This window comes from Desmodus rotundus, chromosome 8 (assembly GCF_022682495.2).
Source record: "Desmodus rotundus isolate HL8 chromosome 8, HLdesRot8A.1, whole genome shotgun sequence".
NCBI classification, from domain to species: Eukaryota; Metazoa; Chordata; class Mammalia; order Chiroptera; family Phyllostomidae; genus Desmodus; species Desmodus rotundus.
Window position 1 is genome coordinate 127,928,354 of NC_071394.1, and position 19,425 is coordinate 127,947,778.

The 19,425-nt window shown below is 45.7% G+C and overlaps 2 protein-coding genes across 7 annotated transcripts in view; both read left to right on the forward strand.

Moving 5' to 3' along the window:
• Positions 1-1,983: 1,983 nt before the first annotated feature.
• ZNF660 (zinc finger protein 660) lies at positions 1,984-7,141 on the forward strand. The gene has a single exon (XM_071222134.1). It carries the CDS (start codon positions 2,155-2,157, stop codon positions 3,148-3,150), a length of 996 nt encoding a protein of 331 aa, XP_071078235.1. The 5' UTR covers positions 1,984-2,154; the 3' UTR covers positions 3,151-7,141.
• A 2,915-nt stretch (positions 7,142-10,056) lies between these two features.
• LOC112309799 (zinc finger protein 197) overlaps positions 10,057-19,425 on the forward strand; it is a 56,098-nt gene continuing 46,729 nt past the window's right edge. For 2 of the 6 annotated variants that reach the window (XM_071222133.1, XM_045199834.2), the window contains exons 1-6: positions 10,057-10,172; positions 14,171-14,253; positions 14,488-14,965; positions 16,171-16,330; positions 16,707-16,798; positions 17,056-17,182. In XM_071222133.1, the coding sequence (XP_071078234.1) occupies positions 14,567-14,965; positions 16,171-16,330; positions 16,707-16,798; positions 17,056-17,182 (778 nt within the window). In that variant the 5' untranslated portion in view covers positions 10,057-10,172; positions 14,171-14,253; positions 14,488-14,566. Of the gene's footprint in view, positions 10,173-14,170; positions 14,254-14,487; positions 14,966-15,895; positions 16,052-16,170; positions 16,331-16,706; positions 16,799-17,055; positions 17,183-17,623; positions 19,065-19,425 lie in introns of those variants that run through there. The other 4 variants (XM_071222124.1, XM_045199838.2, XM_045199835.3 and 1 more) reach the window with 4 other exon arrangements.

Consider the following 19,425-nt stretch of genomic DNA (forward strand, 5'->3'; position numbering starts at 1 on the left):
AGTCCCAGCTCCCCTCTAAATTCCAGTTTCCCCATCTCTACATTTTGATAGGGCTAGTGGCCTGCGAGACTCTTCCAGCTTTGACATTCTGAGAATCTCTGAGTAGTTGGATAGGTCAATCTCTTAGGAGATTTAGCCCCTTGGATGGCCCCATTGAGACAGAATTGCCAAGAAAGCAAATACACTGTCATGGGGTTCAAACAATACGGAGCACAAAAGGGATGAACCAGGTGGAGGAGGGATGGTGGGTGGTGGTGGTGGTGGTGTTCGGAGGGGGCACGTCACCCCGTTCCTACACCCAGACAGAATTAAGCAGAATCCTGCGCTTGTTTAATTTAACATTTCAAGTCACACCGCATGTGCAGAGCTCTCTTTGTGCCAGGCACTGGGTGGGATCCACACAGGAATGTTGAGGAGGGGCGCAGACATACACACAAGTAGTTCTAGAATAAGGCAGCTCTACTTGATATCGCAGATTTGTTACAGGGTTGTCTGAAGCACAGAAAGGTTTATGTGGTAAGATCTGTAAGTCTGCTGTTACGGTGTCAGCCTTTGTTTCATGCTTCAGTCTTAGGCCTTTTCCTGAGAGCCAGTGGTCCCCTGACATTTCTTTCTTTCTTTTTCTTCTTCCTTTCGGTTTTTACATTTTACTCATCTGTGTCTCTGGAATTTATTTTTAAATCTTATCTTTTATTCTTCACTCCATTGCAGTGAATCAATAACCAAGAACCATGTGGCCACTGCTCAGAGGGACCTGAACAGGAAGGTGACCCTGGCAAATTAAAGGACTACAACCTCCACGGGTAAGTGTGTGTGTGTATCTCAGTAGCACTCAGCCCATTATGGGTTCTTTATAGCCTGAAATGAATGGTGGTCCTGACATCAGAACACATACCCATCAGTCTCAGGGAGTTGTGGGTCTGCTAGGGTTATGTATGTGTATGTCTAGAGTTACACATCAGACCTGTAGGGAGGTAGAAGGGGGAAAGGGGTTAGAAGAAGACTTGACTTGGGGTGGTGAACACATAGTACAGTATACAGATGATATATAATTGTACACCGGAAACTTGTATAATTTTATTAACCAATATCACCCCAATAAATTCAGTACAAATTTTTAAAACCCACATGCTCATTCCTGACATAGGTTTCGTGATCAGCGCCTCTGGTTATGCTGTCCCCTACTCTCACCCTTTGCCACCTTCAGAAACACTATCATTATGCCACGCACGGAGGCGCTATCAGAGTTCCCCCGCTGTGCCTCAACTAACCCCGTTCCCTGCGCAGCCTCTCAGGCTCACCCAGCAGACTCATCTGTCAGGGTGATAGCTTGGGGCAAAGCCGACAGACTGGACCAGCACCCATGGCTGCAGGCAGAGCAGGCTATGACGTGATCAGGCTCCGATGCTGCGAGGACTGTGTCACCCCTTGTCCAGGCAGAGCCGAAGAGCAACGTAGACAGGGGCCTACTACTGCGACTAGAGCAAAAAAGGAGATCTTAGGCATACCCTGAGACAGAATCCCAGTTGCTATTCTATAGAACATTTCTCCAGCAACTATTTTGTGCCAGCCACTGCATTACTGGTACTAGGGGACTAGGTCAATATGAACTAAAAGCCAAAATGATCTGAAAATTAGTCATTTGAGTTACTGAACTAAGGATCTTTCAGTTCATTTTTTTCTAGGGACTAGTTGGCTCCAATTCTGGGAGTAGAGCATGAGACAGGAAGAAAGCAGGGTGGATTTTATACTACTCATTCTCATTCTGATGCTGGACCTATTGGTCCATAAGGCTTTACCTTGGCCTCTTTGTCCGACGTCATTTTCTCATCTTGTTTGATCATTTCCCCCTTCCTTTGAACACTTCCTCTTCCATGTGAGACCCTGTGGCCTGCCACATCTTGTTATCCTTGGGTCATTCTTCTTCCACTACTATGGTAGAACAGGTGACGTGTATAATTTCTGTTTGTTCTGTCAGATGGTGAAACTGGCACTGAGGAGGTAATGATTCCAAAGTATCATTTCTGAAACGTCAGAATCTCGTACTTCCAAGAGAACTCCACAGAGGTGTTGCCAAGGAAGTCAAAATCTAGAAAGCTCCACTGAAGGGAAAGAAGACTCAGAAGGCCACTGGGATGCTCCACGCAAGAGAAAATGAGGAGAAAGACAAGAAGCTTCAAACATAAGACAGTTAAAGACAGTAAGGCACTCCCAGGAGTGAGTGACCAAGAATCTGGAAAAGACGGTAGCCGGCGCTCCAGTCCTGCTACAAACGAGGGGGTTCAGGCTGGAAAGAGACAGCACGTCTGTGCTGAGTGCGGGAGAGCCTTTAGTCAGGGCGCGAACCTTACAGTACATGAGCGAACCCACACAGGAGAGAAGCCCTATGAGTGCAAGGAGTGTGGAAAAGCCTTCAGCCACAGCTCCAACCTTGTTGTTCATCGGCGAATCCACACTGGACTGAAGCCCTACACGTGCAGTGCGTGTGGGAAGTCTTTCAGTGGTAAGTCGCACCTCGTTCGGCACCAGGGTACCCACAGCGAGGAGAAAACTTACGAATGTCAGGAGTGTGGGAAAGCTTTTAGTCGGAGTTCAGGTCTCATTTCACATCACAAAGTTCACACTGGGGAGAAGCCATACACCTGTATCCAATGCGGGAAAGCCTTCAGCCGTAGCTCAAACCTTACTCAACATCAGAGAATGCACAAAGGAAAAAAAGTTTACAAATGCAAGGAATGTGGGAAAACGTGTGTGTCTAATACAAAGATTATGGACCATCAGAGAATTCACACAGGGGAGAAGCCTTATGAATGTGATGAGTGTGGAAAAGCTTTCATCTTAAGGAAGACCCTTAATGAACATCAAAGGCTTCATCGTAGAGAGAAGCCTTACAAATGTAGCGAGTGTGGGAAAGCTTTCACTTCTAATCGAAACCTCATTGATCATCAGAGAGTTCACACGGGAGAGAAGCCCTATAGATGTAACGAATGTGGAAAGACCTTCAGGCAGACTTCCCAAGTCATTCTACATCTGAGAACCCACACTAAGGAGAAACCCTATAAATGCAGTGAGTGTGGAAAAGCATATCGTTACAGCTCACAGCTAATTCAACACCAGAGAAAACATTCTGAGGAGAAAGAAACCTCATAAATAGCACATATTGTTGGTAGGAGGACTAATTGGTACTTTTCAGAAAAGCAGGTTATCAGTATCATCAACCTTAATTGTATTTCTAAGAATCCATACAGGGAAAGTAATCAGAAGCAGACTGATTAATACATGAGAGATTCATGCCAGGAAGGTGTATAATTAAAGGAAGAAAACTAGGTTTTCACAGGCTCTAAATTAATGGTTTGCAGCCACTGTAAAGATTCTTAAAGAATATTTAATGCCATGGGGGAAATGATTTAGATAAAATGGGAGATAAAAGAAAGAGAAAACAGTGAAGTATGGTCTAAATGGGGGGAAAAACATTTTATGCATTGGACGAAAACGGGAAAGAAGTGGCACCCCACCACAGTGTTAACAGTGCTTATCTCTGGGCTACAGGGCAGTGAGTGCGTCTGTTTTCTCCTTATACCTTTCTGTGTCTTTTAGACTTCTCTACAATGAGCACATACTTTTTTATACTTGGGGGAAAGTCCAGTATTTTTTAAATGCAGTGAGTACATGCTCATCTTCCCTACACCATGTTGGGGAAGGTGCATAGAACATAGACCTAACGTCCTGGAATTGCACCCTCGTGCTGGCTTTTAGTGGCAGCGCAGCCAAGAGCCAGTCACTTCCTTTGAGAGCCTGTTTCCTGTTCAGTAGAAGCGGAAACAGCAGTCCTCGGTCTTTGTTCAGCTTTAAGAAAAGCCGACTTTATGGTTGTCAACAAAATGTATATCCACTTCCTTAATCACTGTTAGGTTAAAAGAGCACAGCGAAAATTTAAATATCTCCCTCTCCCACAGCTGTCTAGGGATCTGCAGATAACAGACACCTGCCTGGGCTCCATCTTTCCCACAGATGTCTACAAAAGTGGCAAAAATGTGCTCCTAGGGAATTGCAATAACTGCAGGTTCCTAGCCTTTGAAAAGATACAGTCAGCATCACCTAACCCTAGAGGAGGACTGTCTTCACACGGTATGTAGAGCTTAGTAGCTGAAAACGTGGCCTTTGGGGTCAGAGACACACGTGTTCTCATTCCAAAGTGACACACCAGCTTGCCAGTTTTGGACAAGTCACCAACTGCTCTTAGCCTCAGATGTATCTGTAAAAAGGGAATAACTACCGACCTCACAGGGTTGTTGCAAGGATTAAATGAGATACAAATGCATGTAATGTGTGGCAGCCCGGCACGTGGTGAATAATAATTGCTTAAGTGTAGGACATCGGGGCAGTGTTTCTAAACACTTAGCAAGAGTGATTCCAGAAGAGGTTTACCTAAGGTAGCATTGAGGATATTTTCAGGTGTAATGAACACGATGCCAAGTACTCGCAGCTTAAACCTCAAGAACATTGTTTAGTTAAGGGGAAGTCTAGAGGTAAGCCATTCCAAATTTTGTTTGGCAGCTCAGCAATTTATCAAACTTCCGTCTCAACTCCATAATTTTCAGCTTGTTGGATTTCATGTTTTGTAGCCTTATGGTTGCAAGATGGTGGCTGTCGCTTCAAGCTCCGCCCACAACTCCTTCAAACTCTGGGAGTGGGGAAAGAAGCTGAGACTCTTGTCACCTTTCTCCGTTTATCACTGAGAAAAGCCTTTCCTAGAAGAAGGTAGGGATGCTCAGTGGTCAGTACCGTAGGTGCTCCCTAGCTTCCTCTGGCTTTCTGTGTTCAGTCCTCCCAGAAGATTGTTTTCAACCAGCATTTTAAACTTTTAAGTGCTTAGTTCAAAATCCCCCTGGGAACACTTAGACTCTCTGCATACGTAACTCAGCATCCCTCTTTCTCCCTACACAGCGAGTCCCTAAGCCTGATGCCATTTGTTTTGTGTTCATAGTTTATCGTTTCGGGGACTGTTGAGGTTGCGTTATCTCATTTAATGCTCATAATGTTTGTACAAGAGAACTGAGTCTCGGTGAGGTTAGGTGACTGGCTAATAAGTGGTTGGAGCCAGGATTTGAACCCAGATCTGACTTCCAAGTCCTTGCTTCCTCTACCAAAGTGCCTCAGCCCACCATGGTGGTTGTATCCATGAGTGGGAGACCAGTTGGGATTCTTCTGAGTGGCCATTTCTGTGAAAGGTGGGTGTGTCTGCACAATTCTTTCATATGGTTTCATAAGGAAGGTGCTATAGGTCTTTTCTAAGTTCAATTTATGGCCTATCTCTGCACCTTATTATTTAGTTTTAAGGACTATGTATATATTTACTTTGCTGTTACTGGAAGGAAGGAATTGTGAAATATGAAGGGTATATTTGTATAAAAAAGGATTGTCTGGTTTTGTTCTATTTTCATAGGATGCTGGCTTACACATCATTTTATGATGTAATAGTCCCTCTTTGCACAGTTGTTCAAAGCGAGGTTCGGAGGCTCCGGAACAGATTGCTGCATTCGGGGGATAGGACTGAATCATTGGTCACCTTATGTAGCGACGTCCCCAGCAGTCTGGGCGGGCACGAGGGTAGGGGAATCCACGTGTGGCAGTAGCTAATCAGAACAGCAAATGGCACTGCCATCATCTCGCCCTTGTCACGGTTCCTTTCACAATTTGTATTCCACGCCTTTTGTCACAGCACCCACCGCACCTGCTGATCACCTGTGTGGAAGCTTGCTGTGCCCAATTCAGACTAGCCTGCCCAAACCTCTGTAGGAACACGGGCAGTTAGCTCTCCATGTGCCTGTCGGGGCTTATGCTGTGAGCACTTACTATTGCTGGGCAGAGTTGCTGGCGCCGAAATGCTGACCCTGTATTTCTGAGCAGGTATTCTCTGAACACGACACTTTCCCATCACTGTGTCATAGGGTCTGGAATTCTTTCCTCAAATAGGCTTCCTCTTTTGTCTTGAAAGACGTTGCAGCCTTCGAGGGTAAATACCTCTAGGAAGGGTGGGTACCGTGTCCTCTCAGACCCAGAGATTGGAATGCAAATCTTCACAATTGCTTCCCCCAGCAAACTAAGTTAACAGACCTCTGAGGAGGACCTCACCGTCTCCTAGGCTGGTACCTGCCTGGAGCTGCAGGAGTACACATTGCTAAGAGGTCCCTGTACCGTTTTAGATAAATATCCTGCCGTATAATTTGAACCAAACACCCACCTTCCTCTAGAGCACACCAAGACTACCAGCAACTTCCTTCAGGCAGGCAGAGTTCGAAGCTCTTACCTTCTTTTCAAGCCCTTTCAGGATGCCCCTGGGATTCAGGGTCTGTCTCTTTGAATGTTTCTTTTCTTTTTTCCAGCTTCCTGCTCTAGGGGAAGCCTGGTGGTTCTCTAAGAGCAGCGCTTCCCCCGCAGTCCCTCAGTTGTTAGCTTTCATCTTCCTCAACCTGTTACTGCCATTTCTTCTCTATTCTCCATCCCAAACCCAGCTTTTCTGAAATGGGCATCGCTCAGCTACTGCGTATCACTCATCCCTGTTCTTGTCATCTACTGGCTTCCTGGGCACTCACGTTTATTCACTTGTGTTTTTAGTACCCCGAGTACTCCTGAGGAACATGAAGAGGCAGTAGTATATTTTAGCCACAGACATCCTGGTTATGTAGAATTGCTCTTGTATGGAATAGAAATACATGTGTCTTTTTTTAGTTGAGAGAAAAAGTGTGAAAAAAAGTCTCATTTTATATAGCTTTGATTAAAAAGAAATATGAGAGACAGAATCTTGCATAGAGAGGACAGTGTCTCCCTAGGCATAGAGATACTTTTCCTTGATGGTGTGTACTATGTTAGGTCTTACTAGGAGTGGAGAAGAAAATTGAAACCAAAAGGAGCATTAAATCACTGGGTAATTCCATTGAGTCTAAATCTGTAAGAGTAAATTTCATTTCAGCTCTGTATCCACAGATTTCCTTTGTTGATTTTTTTCAATTGAATATAAATAAGTATCCTCATATTGTTAGATCGTTTTTAGAAACTAGACTCTCTTTAATCACCTCTGACGTTATAAAACTGTTTTTGCAGGGGATAGTTGTAATTCCACCAATAAATATCTGCTGTTATTTGCTTGTATAAATATCACTGATTTCTTTTTTCTTTTTGCTTCCTTCCTTTATTCAGAGTGGGAAGAAAACAATTCCATTAGCTTTTCTTTAAGCAGCTGCTTTTGGAATGAAGAAGTGATCTGGCTTGTTTCTGACTCAAATGCAAATGAAGCTTGTTATTTTCATACTTTACAAAAACGAGAGCTCTCTGGCCATTAGACAGTGTCCTTCCTGAGTTCCTTTGAGGACTTGTCCAGCCAGTTGTCCCACCTCTTCTCTGGCCTCACTATTGTGTAGACTTTAGTTGACTGTATGAAACGTGCCGGGTTCCCCCAAAAGTCCATTTCAGCTTCAGACGGTAGGATTGGGAGGGGTAAAAAAGCAACGGATGACTCCCTTCTGGCCACATGGACACAGGACCTGACTGGTTCTCTGTCCTCCCACTGACCATTCCAAGTCCCAGTGGCACAGTTTGACTATATGGGTTGTGGACATGCAAATGCTGTGGCCGGCCTCTGAAACTAAGGCCAGTGTAATTTCATACGTTCAGATGAACTCCCCCAGGCCCACCAAGACAGCGTGTCTGGAGCAGGGCCTACGGATCTATAAAACGGAACTTTCGCAGTGGGGATTGGAGAAAAAACTCCATTGGGAGCCTTGCCTCCTTACATGACTGGTTTTGTGATAATTATCGATTTTTCCTCAGAGAGCCTCTGGATCACGAAATTACTGAGACATATACCAAAGTTTGCATAGTCACGACAAATTAGCAACCAGTTTACAGCGTCTGAAAGAAAATGCTGTCACGTTTGCGGTGTGGGTTTAACCACAGAATTGAGCAGAGACTGATGTTTTCAAAAGATACAATAGGACAATACGGTAAGTCGGATAATCATAAAGCCCTTTGACTACAAAACAACCTGAAATACTAGATGAAACTTAAGCATCCTTTAAGAGGAATTTTAACAAAGTGACATAAATCCTCAGAAAATGAAGTGGAAGCCAGAAAGCGAAGTGGTTGATGATGCCTTGGGTGACATGAGGCAGTTTGGTGGCCTTGGTCCAAGGGACTTAGATTTTATCAGCCGCAAGAGCAGGGTTTGAGTTTTGGGGCTTAGAAGAGGTGGAGCACTGGAACTGAGATCTCCATAAGAAGCAGATGTTTATAGGGCTACACCCCAGTGAAAGTAACATGAAATTAGTTAAGTATGTACATTTCCAAGTATGCATGGGAGTCATTTAAAAATGAATACAACCTTAAAAATGAAGTTATCTAATTGGTTGTTGTTGAGCTTTATGGGAAGTAAACTCAGACATGAAAACGTGCAGCAAATTTGCTGGAGAGCATTACTGGGACTAACACCCGTAGAGAGGGAAGAAAGCAGGGCTAGTAGTGGGAGGAGTTGGCTGTTGTGGTCCCAGAGTTACCTGTGTGGCCTTTGTTGGCTTCAGACTTGGTTAGACAGGGATTACCTTTCAAAATTGTCCACACTTGAGAGGTCTGGGCCTCCTTCACTGAGCAGCCACTGAATGCAAGCTCTGCCACAGCACCCGGAAGGGAAGCGTGATCTTGGTGAGGTGGACTTTCTTCAGCTGCCTGTGTTTGGAGCTAAGGTAGTTCCCGGAGAAGGCAGACAATGGAGGGCTTTCAGCCTGCCCCTCCAGTAAGTTACGTAAGATTGCCCCTCAAAGGGGACAACCTTAGGGGTGTCCAGAGAGTGCAGCCAAATGTGGATGTGGGTGGCCTCATCCAGTCTGTTGGACACCTGGAGAGAACAAAAACATGGAGGAAGGATTTGTTCTCTGTCTGCCTGCCTGGTCTTTCCCTGCTTTTGGACTCAGTCTGGGATTTTCACCATCAGCTCTCCCGCTCTGAGGCCTTTAGACTTGGACTGGGACTGTGCCTTTGGCTCTCCTGGGTCTGAAGCTTGCTGACCGAAGATCTTGGGACTCCTCAGCCTCCAGAATATGTGGGCCAGTCCCTTACATCTGTCTCCTATTGGCTCTATTTCTCTGGAAACCCTCCAGATAAGTACACCAGGTATGTTCAGGGATGTGTCAACCCAATAAATGCCCTTTGGGGGTGACTGAGATTCATTCTTTGTTGTGGATATTTTCCATAGGGTCTTATCAGAGGAAATGAAGTTCTGTTTATCTTGGTGTAAAGGCATAAACATTGTAAAGAGAGGTATTTGAGCAGAGGCTGGAGGCAGAGGGCTGACAGTACTCGATGGGGCTGAGACCTTGGCACCTCGATGAACTGATGTGGAAATCCCAGTCTGAGTGTGAAGGGTGTGCTTCTCGTCTTCCTCCCAAACCCGCTCTGCCAGGGCCGTTTTAGTGCAAACTGTGTGCCACTGGTCTATGACAAAGGACCCGGGATCACTCTTCCCTCTCCGAAGTGGAAGGTCGGCTTCCCGCCTGCCAAGAGGAGACAGCGTTGAACAGGAGAACCGCAAAGGCAGGGTCGTGTTGGTCTGCTGCTCCGAGATCAAGTGGGTCACTATCTCATCGTGTGGGCAAGAGATACACCAACAGTAAGCATATTCACAAGGGGGTCATTTATAAGCCATGTTGTTAAACTGCCATAGGTTCAAGAGTAGATGGGAGAAGGTGCCCAGGAGGCCAATATGAGAAATTAATCCCAAACAACCTCAATTGAAATACAAATTAAATCAGAAAGGTCCGGCTGCTTCCGGAGGCAGCAAGCCTCCTGAGGACAAGAGCCATGTGGCTCATCTCTGCCTCCTTCGTGTCCCCAACGCAGCAGTCCCCCCACTCATTCGCTGGGAGGAACCAAGACCCAAGGACGCAAGAGCTGCGGCATTCCGGGTCTCCTACAGCGAAAAGCAAGGAACCATAGAGACGCGGCTTCCTAGAGAGCTGGGGATGGGCAGGGTGGGTGTGGCGAGCGGCCGGAAGTCGCGGTACCCGCAGGTCCTCCATTATTCTGAACCTCGGCTGCCGTCGCGTCCCGATCTCGAGTCATCTCCCAGCGTCCTGGCGCCTAGGCGACGGTCCTCGAGGCTGGAGCCGCGGGAGCTCCGGGTGAGCGGGAGGGGTGGAGCCGGGTGGGCATGCGCGGAGGGAGCCAGGGGTGCGGCCTGGGGCTCGATGGGCGGTGCGCTCCTCCCCGGGTGGGCCCCCAGCACCGTCCCACCTCAGCTCCGGGTGGAGGCGGGCCCCGTGGCCTCGGCTTAGGCTGCTGCAGGCCTGGGGCGGTCTCCCAGACGGCACCAGTTAGTCCAGGTCTGGACCGGCGCTGGCGCCACCGCGCGAACTGCCCTGTGAGAACGGAAGCTTCGGTAGCCGGGGGTCCGCAGCCGAGGCTCCTGCTCTTCCTCTTCCCGGAGGCTGATGCCCACGAACACCCCTGGCGCAGTGGCTCCCGGACTCCTCGGGACTTCTTCCCCCTTTTGAGGGATGAACCGAGTCCCATCTTTTAATTTAGTAGTATAATGGTATTTAAAAAGCAAACTTAAACTACCGGAGCAGCATGACTTCAGAAAGTGTATTTTAACACTAAGTCCTGAAACCCTAAAACTCACAATAAATGCTGTCCTTTGTAAGAAAGGTCGTTGCTAACCAATAGGTGACTATATACAATTTTTGTTTTATTTTCGTTTTACAGCTTGCCACATTAGAACTTGATCATGAAGTGTTCTTTGGAAACCATTGCTTTCGAATAGTTGTTTAGGTTTCAGAAGTCTTCTTAGATGACATTATTTTGGATTTTTGGAGTTAAGAGACCCTGAGTTCAGAACTCGCTCATGAAGCTTAATTAGTTGAGTGGCCTCCAGGGAATCACCTAGCTCAGGGGTGTCAAACACCCCGGGGGGGGGGGCACATCAGCCTCATGGCCGCCTTCAAAGGGCTGAGATAATTTTAGGACTGAATAAATGTAACTACCCCTTAACTGTAAAGGAGTTGAAATTACATTCGGCCCTTTGAAGGTGCCCGGGAGGCTGATGTGGCGCCTCCACCTCCCCCCCACGCTGGTGAAATGAGTTTGACACCCCTGACTTAGCTCCTGGGAGCCTTTTGTTCTTTTTAACTCATGACGCAGAAACCTTTTGTGAGAAGCAAACAAAATGTATGTGTAGGTATTTGCAAAGTAAGAGTAAATAGAGTTCAGGTAATTTACTGTGGAACATTACTTAGAAACCCGCTTTCCCAGGTTAAATGTGTGTGTGTATGTACGCAGGTATTTATTTGAATAGGCCTTACGTTTTTAGAGCAGTTCAGGTTCACAGGCAAGTTGACCAGAAAGTACTGAGCGTTCCCCTGCACTCCTGCCCCCACTCATGCGTGGCCTCCCCCACGTTAGCATCCCCCACCAGGGCGGCGCATTTGTTACCACTGATGAGTCCACACTGACACTTCGCTATTATCTGGAGTCCGCAGGTGGCGTTAGGGGCCACTCTTTCTGTTGTACACTCTGGGATTTGATAAATATATAATGACGTGCATCCACCGTATAAACGGTGGGGCAAAAGGATGTTTACAGTTGTGAGTGCGCGAAACACAGAGTTTTTAAATTATTTTCCGTGTGAACAACTGTGAGCCTGCGTTTGCCCCACCCTGTAGTAACACGCGGAGTGGTTTCCCGGCTCTGAAAGGCCTCAGCGCCCGGCCTACTCATCCCTCCTTGCCCCGCCCCTCATGGTTTTGCCGTCGGAGATGCCCTGTGGTGGCCGTTGTATGGTCTGCAGTCTCGGCAGTTGGCTTCTGTCGCCTAGTACTACGCATTTAAGTTTCCTCCACGTCTTTTCTCGGCTCAGTACCTTCCTTCTTTTTAGTGCTGAATGATATTCCTTCTTGAATGTGCCACAGTTTAATCACCCGCAGAAGGACACCTGGGCACTTCTAGGTGTCGGCAATGACAAACAAAGCTGCTGTGAACATCTGTGTGCAGGTTTCTGCGTGGACAATGGTGTTCAGCTCCTTCGGGTAAATAACAAGGGGTACGATTGCTACATAATGTGGTAAGAGCATGTTCAGTTTTGTGAGAAACTGCCGAACCCTCTTCTAAAGCGGCTGCACCATTTCGCGTTCCCACCAGCGGTGAATGAGAGTTCCTGTTGGCTCAGCGCACAGCCGCATTTGGGGCTGTCAGTGTTCTGGATTTGGCCATTCTGATGGGTGTGTGGTGGCATCTCATTGTTGCTTCATTTGCATTTCCCTGATGACATCTGATGTGGAGCCTTTTTTCATGCTATTATTTGGAATCTGTATCTTTGAAGAGGTGTATGTTAAGGTCTTAGGGCCATTTTTAATTTGAGTTGTTTTCATATTACTGAATTTTAAGAGTTCTTTGTATGGAATATACAAAGTATAATAGTCTTTTGTCAGATATGAATGTCTTTTGCAAATATTTTTCCCCATCTGTGGCTTTTTTTCTCATTCTTTTGACATTGCCTTTTGCGGAGCAGAAGATTTTTGTGTTAGTGAAGTCCAGCTTATGAACTGTTTATTTTATGGATCAGTCCTGGAGATGGGTAAATGCATTCATAAAAAGAGGGAAGAGCTCTGCATCCCACAAGGAAGATCAATGAGATACATTGTTAATTGAGAAAAGGAAGATGCAGTACATGATTCATGGTGTGTCCTTTGTGAAAAAAGAAGTACAAAACAGTTATTTGCACATACTCGTATACATTGATACATATAAACTGGAAAGATACATAAGAAGCTAATAAGGAGAGAGAAACTTTACACAGCGTGCATTTACAATTTTAAATTTTGAACCAAGTCCATATATTGCCTATTTTTAAAAAAACACAGAAAAAATGTAAAACCTCTTTACTGGTGCTTGTCACTTACAGTACGCGATGACCTTCTTGTTCTGCCTCTCAACTGTCTTCAGAATTTGACTTCCGCTTATCTCTCCACTCTGCTCCTGCCACCTCACCTCCGAAGTTTACTGCCCTCTTCTGGTGTGCGAAGCACATTTCCGACACAGCTGCATGTGCTGCACTCCTTTGCTTTTGAAATTCCAGTTTCCTTCCTCCCGGAACGGCTTTCCTAGTACTGCAGTGGTCTTACCATTTGTCCCTTTAAAGTCCAGTTCTGACCCGCCTTCACGAATTCCTTCCGAGTGGTGCGACCTCCTGTTCGCCATGCTGACACATCTGTCAAAATTGCATACTTAATTCTGCTCCCTTCACTCAGCTGTAAGCGTGAGCCTCGAGGGTCTGTGTGTTGAGTAAAATTAATGAAGGTCCTTTCATATGTCACTGATAGTGATATAATCCTTATAATCTTAAACGTTTGAAACTATCTGTACCTTTTTGGGCCCAACAATTTTTTTTTTCTGGGAATTTTTCCTGAAGAAATGAACAGATTATGTAACCAAAAATTTATTAGTAAGGATAGTTGTGACCTAATTTATAAAAGGGGAAAATTATAAATAATCTAAATACATAACAGCAGGGGACTCCTTAAGTATGAATGGGTTCATACGCTCTTAAAAGTAACGATGAGTATTTAATATGACGAGTGACAAGTAAGTACAGTTGTATCCAATCTTGTGATCCAAACTGGTGCAGAGAGCAAGGACTAGGAGAACATAGTCCCAGTTGTAGCGGTGATTATTCTCTGGTTCTGTATGTGTTTTCTGGTTTTAGAAACTTTGTTTTGTAATAAGAAAATTAAATGTTATTTCTAAAAAAGAACCAGAAGATTTCTAGAGAGCAACAAGCCTAAATTTTGCAAAATAAAATCTTACTCAGATTTGTCTAAATATTTTGATTAACACAATGAACAATTTCCAGAGAGTTTAAAGTATGTACAATAAAGCTACACAGAACTTAATCCAGCTTTTCTTTGTTAATTGAGGTATTAGGATTTTATCTCATCTGTATCAGGAGTAACACCATGATTCCTTGTTGATGCTACAGAACATAGGAAAGAATGTGAGTTACAGAAGGATAACTAACATGAGAATCCATATACCAGGCAGTGTTCAAAAACTTAAAAGGTATTGAGACATCAAATTCTTACAAGAAGTCTAGAAGATAGGAACTGTCATCACTCCTGTTTTGCAGGTTAAGAAACTAAGACTCCAAGGTGAGGTGACTTGTTCAGCATCACACAGGACCAGCCAGGATGCCCACGGTTGGAGTACTAGGTAAAGGACACCGTGACTGAACATTAAAAGGATTGCATGTCCATGGTTTCAGCAGTGGTCTGGCTGTCCTGTGTCAGTGTGCCCAGAACCTTGGGCAGGGCCTTCTGTCAAAGGAGGCCCTGCTCAGAGCTGAGAACCTTGCCTTTGGGGAGGTTCTCTTCATCACCGGGGGCCGACTGGGGTCTGGAAAACTTGGTTGTTTCATCGAGTTAACTTTAACAATTATTTTTTGAGGTCTCGTAGGTGATGTTCTCTAAGCTCTAAAGAAGAAGTCAAGCAAGGATTGAGAGGCCTGGAGAGGAGGCTTTCTTGCATGAAGACAATGACAAGAGAAAACTGGTCCCCCAGTGCTCTGAGACAGGAGGGTCTTGTTAAAGGGAAGGATGACACCTGGAAATGGGGAACCAGCTTCCAAGGGAGCAGCTCCTCCGTTTGGGAGACCTCCCACCTGCACTTTAGACAGTTACGGTACCATGAGACATCGGGACCCCAGGAGGCGCTGAGCCGGCTGCGGGAGCTCTGTCGCCGGTGGCTGAGGCCAGAAGCGCGCACCAAGGCCCAGATCCTGGAGCTGCTGGTGCTGGAGCAGTTCCTGAGCATCCTGCCTGGGGAGATTCGGACCTGGGTGCAGATCCACCGCCCTGGGAGTGGTGAGGAGGCTGTGGCCCTGGTGGAGGAACTGCAGAAAGACCTTGATGGACCAGCACTAAAAGTGAGAAAGGGGGAAGGGGAAGAGTTGGGGACGGAAGGAAGGAGAGAATTACGGCAGGGCAGGCTGGGCTGGAGGGTGAGGGTGTAAAAATTAATAGCACATAAGCAGCCCTAAACTAATGGACACAGGTTCATGAGCTGTTCAGACCACAAAATACTTTTTCAGGAAAATGAAATCGTGGTTGGGTCTTTGGGCCCAGTTTAGAATTAGCACAAAGGCATCGACTACTCTCCGTCCTCCTGGGTGGTGCTTGTTAATGCTGAACTTGGTTCAAGAACCCGAAGAACCTGCAATTGCTAAGCGTTCTCCTGAACAGAAGCATGTGCATTCTTTGTTTGCAACGACGACATAAGCTGGAGTTAAAAGGCAGTGAGAGAATCAGAGTGAAGCTCTCTAGATCTGGCGAGGCTGTGCCATGCGTGCCCCTACTAGGGCTTCTGGGAACCAGAGGACTGGGTTGAGATGTTTGCTTCTGATAAGGTTTTCTATCCTTGACTATTCAGTTGGGATCTGAATATGGTTTCCAGTGTGTGTGCAATCATTGTCAATCTGTAGCCCACTAGAAACATTTCTGTTAGAAGTCTGAAACAGAACTTCAACTTGACAATGGCACCAAAGATGGGCTTGTTTGTTCTAGTCATAAAAATCAAGAATTTTAGAGCCGTATATTTTATTACACATCACTAATGCATCCTTATTTGAGAGAAAAGAAAACAGAGGCAGAAAAGGGTTCACTGGATAGCCTTAGGTCAGACATTAGCTGGCAGCAAAACCCAGTGTTTCAACTCCTAATCTAATGTTCCGTCTATTGGAGCAGGAAGGGAATAAGTAAAGGGGTAAATAAGTAGAGGAGTATATTGAATCAGGTCTTATCTCAAACTAGGTCTGAAGCTAAAACACATGCTCTTAATCATTGCTTGTTACTTCCAGTTCCCTCCTTAACCCACACCCAGGTCTGGCTTCTGTTTCCACCGTTGTGGTCAGTCTCCTCTGGGAGAGGTCACCAGTGCCGTGAGTGGGGCTGGAGGGCAGCTCCGTTGTTCTCAAGGCAGAGTTTTACTGCTGTTTTGGTGCTCCATACTTGAGGTGGGTCTCTCTGATCTCACAGTTGTAGATTATGGGCAGAAAGCGGTCCAAGGTGGTTAGGTGAGTCCATTTTCTGGAGGTACAAGAAGAGCCACTTACTTTGTTTTGTTTGTTCGCAGGTTCCAGTCCTTGTCCTGGACCAGGACCCTCTCCAGGGGGGCATGAACACTCCAGGAACAGCACTCCCTCAGGTGCCCACTGGGAGCCACCCAGCATCCAAAATTTGCCCAGATCCTCTTCCTGACCCAGCGGAGGTCAGCCCCCAGGACCCTCAGCATGGTACTTGCTTAGTAGCCCTGGCTTTGGGCTTGCTTTCTTTTCTGGACCCTTACTGTGGCGTATCCGTCTGCTCCCAGATAGTTGCTTCCTCTCCTGCCCTCTGTGTGAATTCCTTATGGTAACAAGCTCTTCTGTTCTCCCTCTTGTCCTGGTCTGGGTCCCTGACCTTTTATCCATTCTTATTCATGCTCTCGGTGTTATTCCAGCCCTGCACAAGGGGGTCACCCAAAAAAGGTTTATAGGTCATTTTATAGCCATCATAGCCTGGACATGAGAGTTCTGGGTCTTTCTGAATTCCATGTTTGTAGAAGATGTTGGGCGTGGAATAGTGGACAGGAAAGCAGAAATCTCCATGCAGCTTTTCCTCTTTCCTCAGATGCTCCTGCCCCTGAAGCTTCTGCCCTTTTCCAGGAAGAGAACCCAAGAAATCAATTAATGGCACTCATGCTCCTAACAGCCCAGCCCCAGGTGAGGTTTGCGTCCCTTTTCCGTCCCAAGGCCCGATCTGCACCACCTAAGTGTGGCTCAACTGTCCTCTCACCCTAGTGCCTGGTCCAGTTCCCATCTCAATGTCAAGGTCCGTGCTATTAGAAAACAGACGTCACACGGGGCCTCCTTCTAACTCCCTGTTACCTCTTGCCCACCTCCTGACCTCACAGTGTGGAAGGAGCCTTTCAGTAGGGGGCTCCTGGGTGTGGATGGCCACACACACACCTTTATTTCAGGAGCTGGTGCTGTTTGAAGAGGTGTCTGTGTGCTTCACTGCAGAGGAGTGGGCGTGTCTGGGACCCATCCAGAGGGCCTTGTACTGGGATGTGATGCTGGAGAATTACGGGAGTGTGACCTCCCTAGGTAAGGAGCCTTTCTTCCTGTAACTCTCACCTTTGTTTCATCAGCCTTTGTGTATTTTTTGATTATGAAAGGAGCATATACTTACTATGGAAAACAGAATGTCAGAAAGAAGGGGGAAAACCTTAAACTCACTATGTGTAGACAACTACTTTCAAAATGTTGATATATTATCTTTCTGTTGTTTTCTGTGTATTTGAGGGGTTTTTTTTTACATTGTTTTAAGTGTGTGTTTGAGTGAGTGTGTGTGTGTATATTTTTAAAGCCTGTGTTCCTTGTGTTCTCTCACTCATACTGTTACAGATTCTCAGCAAATATTATCTATGTTGGCTACACAATTTGCCATAATTCAGTTAGCCATTTTCTTATTTTAGATAATTTCTGTAAAAACCATCTATCTATCTATATGCCTAAGACGTTTCTTTATGTCTCATTACTTTTTAGAAGTGGAATTCCCAGGCCTAAGTGTTTGAGTTGTTGGAAGGCTCTGGCTCGTACTGCCACATTGCTTTCCCCAGTGGTTTCTGCCCTCCCGGCTCTAACCATCGGGACAGAAGACTGCTCCTTTTCTCTGCCTTCATTGGTGCCAAGTACCCCCGTTCTTTTGAATTGTTGCTTATTTAATTGTTTACAGTTACAGTATCTATTCCCAACTGGATTTCTTTGATTAGTAATAAGCGTATTTTTAAAACTTATTAGTTGTTTGTGCTTCTAGCAAACATTAAGCACCTGTCATGTGGTGACACTGTGGGAATGAGGTGCTCTGTCGTTGAGTAGCCTCCTGTGGCCCGGGAGCCAGGCCTGGAATAAGTAAGGCAGATGACAGAGCTGTGGGAGAGGGGCCTGCGCTGCTTGCAGTGGAGAGGCGACGGCTGCAGCCAGGTCCATCCCTGGGGCCTGGGGAGGGCCGTGAGGAAGGTAGCTCTGTGCTGGCCAGAGAGGGGAAAGGAGATTTCGTTTGGAGAACTAGACATGGAAGACTGCGTAATTAGCTAATGGACTGATGTAATTTGGGCTGAAACACAGTTTTGTACACTCAGTTTAAACGCCTGCATGGCATTCCATTGTCTGCATCATGCCTTACATTTACAGCTCTAGGATGCTGAATTTCTATTCAAGAACACGATGTGCCCTGCCAGTTGTTCAGTGCTGCCTTCGTACGTGTCGGGGCTGTTTTAAAGCCCCGCGCATGTAGCTCTCGTGTGTTTCCGGTTACATTGGTTCCTCGGAATTGGAATCTCTTCTGGTGTTTTCTAATTGACTGTTGTTTGCATATATGAAAATATGAATTTCCGTATGTTAATTTTGTACCTAGCAGCATTAATAAATTATTATTGTCCATAGTAATTTATACTGTATATTTTTATATTTAGGAGACTGTATCTCTTAGTATCTCAGCTGTGGTGATGTGGGTCAAACATTCTGGTAGAGTTTATATGTTGATACTGTTACCAAACTGCTTCCTGTCAATAATGTACCCGTTCATACTCCCACAAACAGAGCAGAAGGGGGCCCATTTTCCCTGTGTGTGCTTGTGATTTGGTCAGTGTTTAAAATCTTTGCTAGGTAGGTGAGGAATACTACCTTCGTTCATTTTTCATTTCTTTAGTTATTAATATGCTTGAAATCTTGCCCCGTATTTAGTGGTCATCCTATTCATAGCCTTCCCGTGTGTGCCACACAGCTCACCGTGTAAAGGGTACCGTGCAGTGGCTGTGAGTGAGCTCACAGAGCTGTGCAGTCGTCCCCACAGCCCGTTTCAGAACATCGTCATCACCCCTGCACCAACGCTGGTACCCCTCAGCAGTCATCGTCATGTCACCCAGCGCCACCTCCAGCCTCTCCCTCTTATCTTTCATGTCTAATTAGATGAGCAAAGCTGACCCATACCTGATGTTTTTGAGAAAATAATTTTAAAATTTCCATTTCTTAAGTTTAAAAGGAATAGTGGGAGTTAATACATAATTCTAAGCATTAAGTTGCTTTTTAATGGATTTTTTCTTGTAGGTTAATTGCTTTCAAGTAATTAAAAAGTGTTTATGCACTTGACTCTTTGAAATTAAAAATTGCCTTTCAGAGTCCTTAGGTACATTTTCTTTATTTTAGAGTCCCATCTTCCTAGCATGTAGAAAATAAAATGACAATTCTTTATAGACAAATGATTCTTCTTGTTCCTTTCAACTTTCTGGACCTCAGGCCTGAACCACCTCCCACGTTCTCTCTCTCATTCTACCTTGCATCTGCTT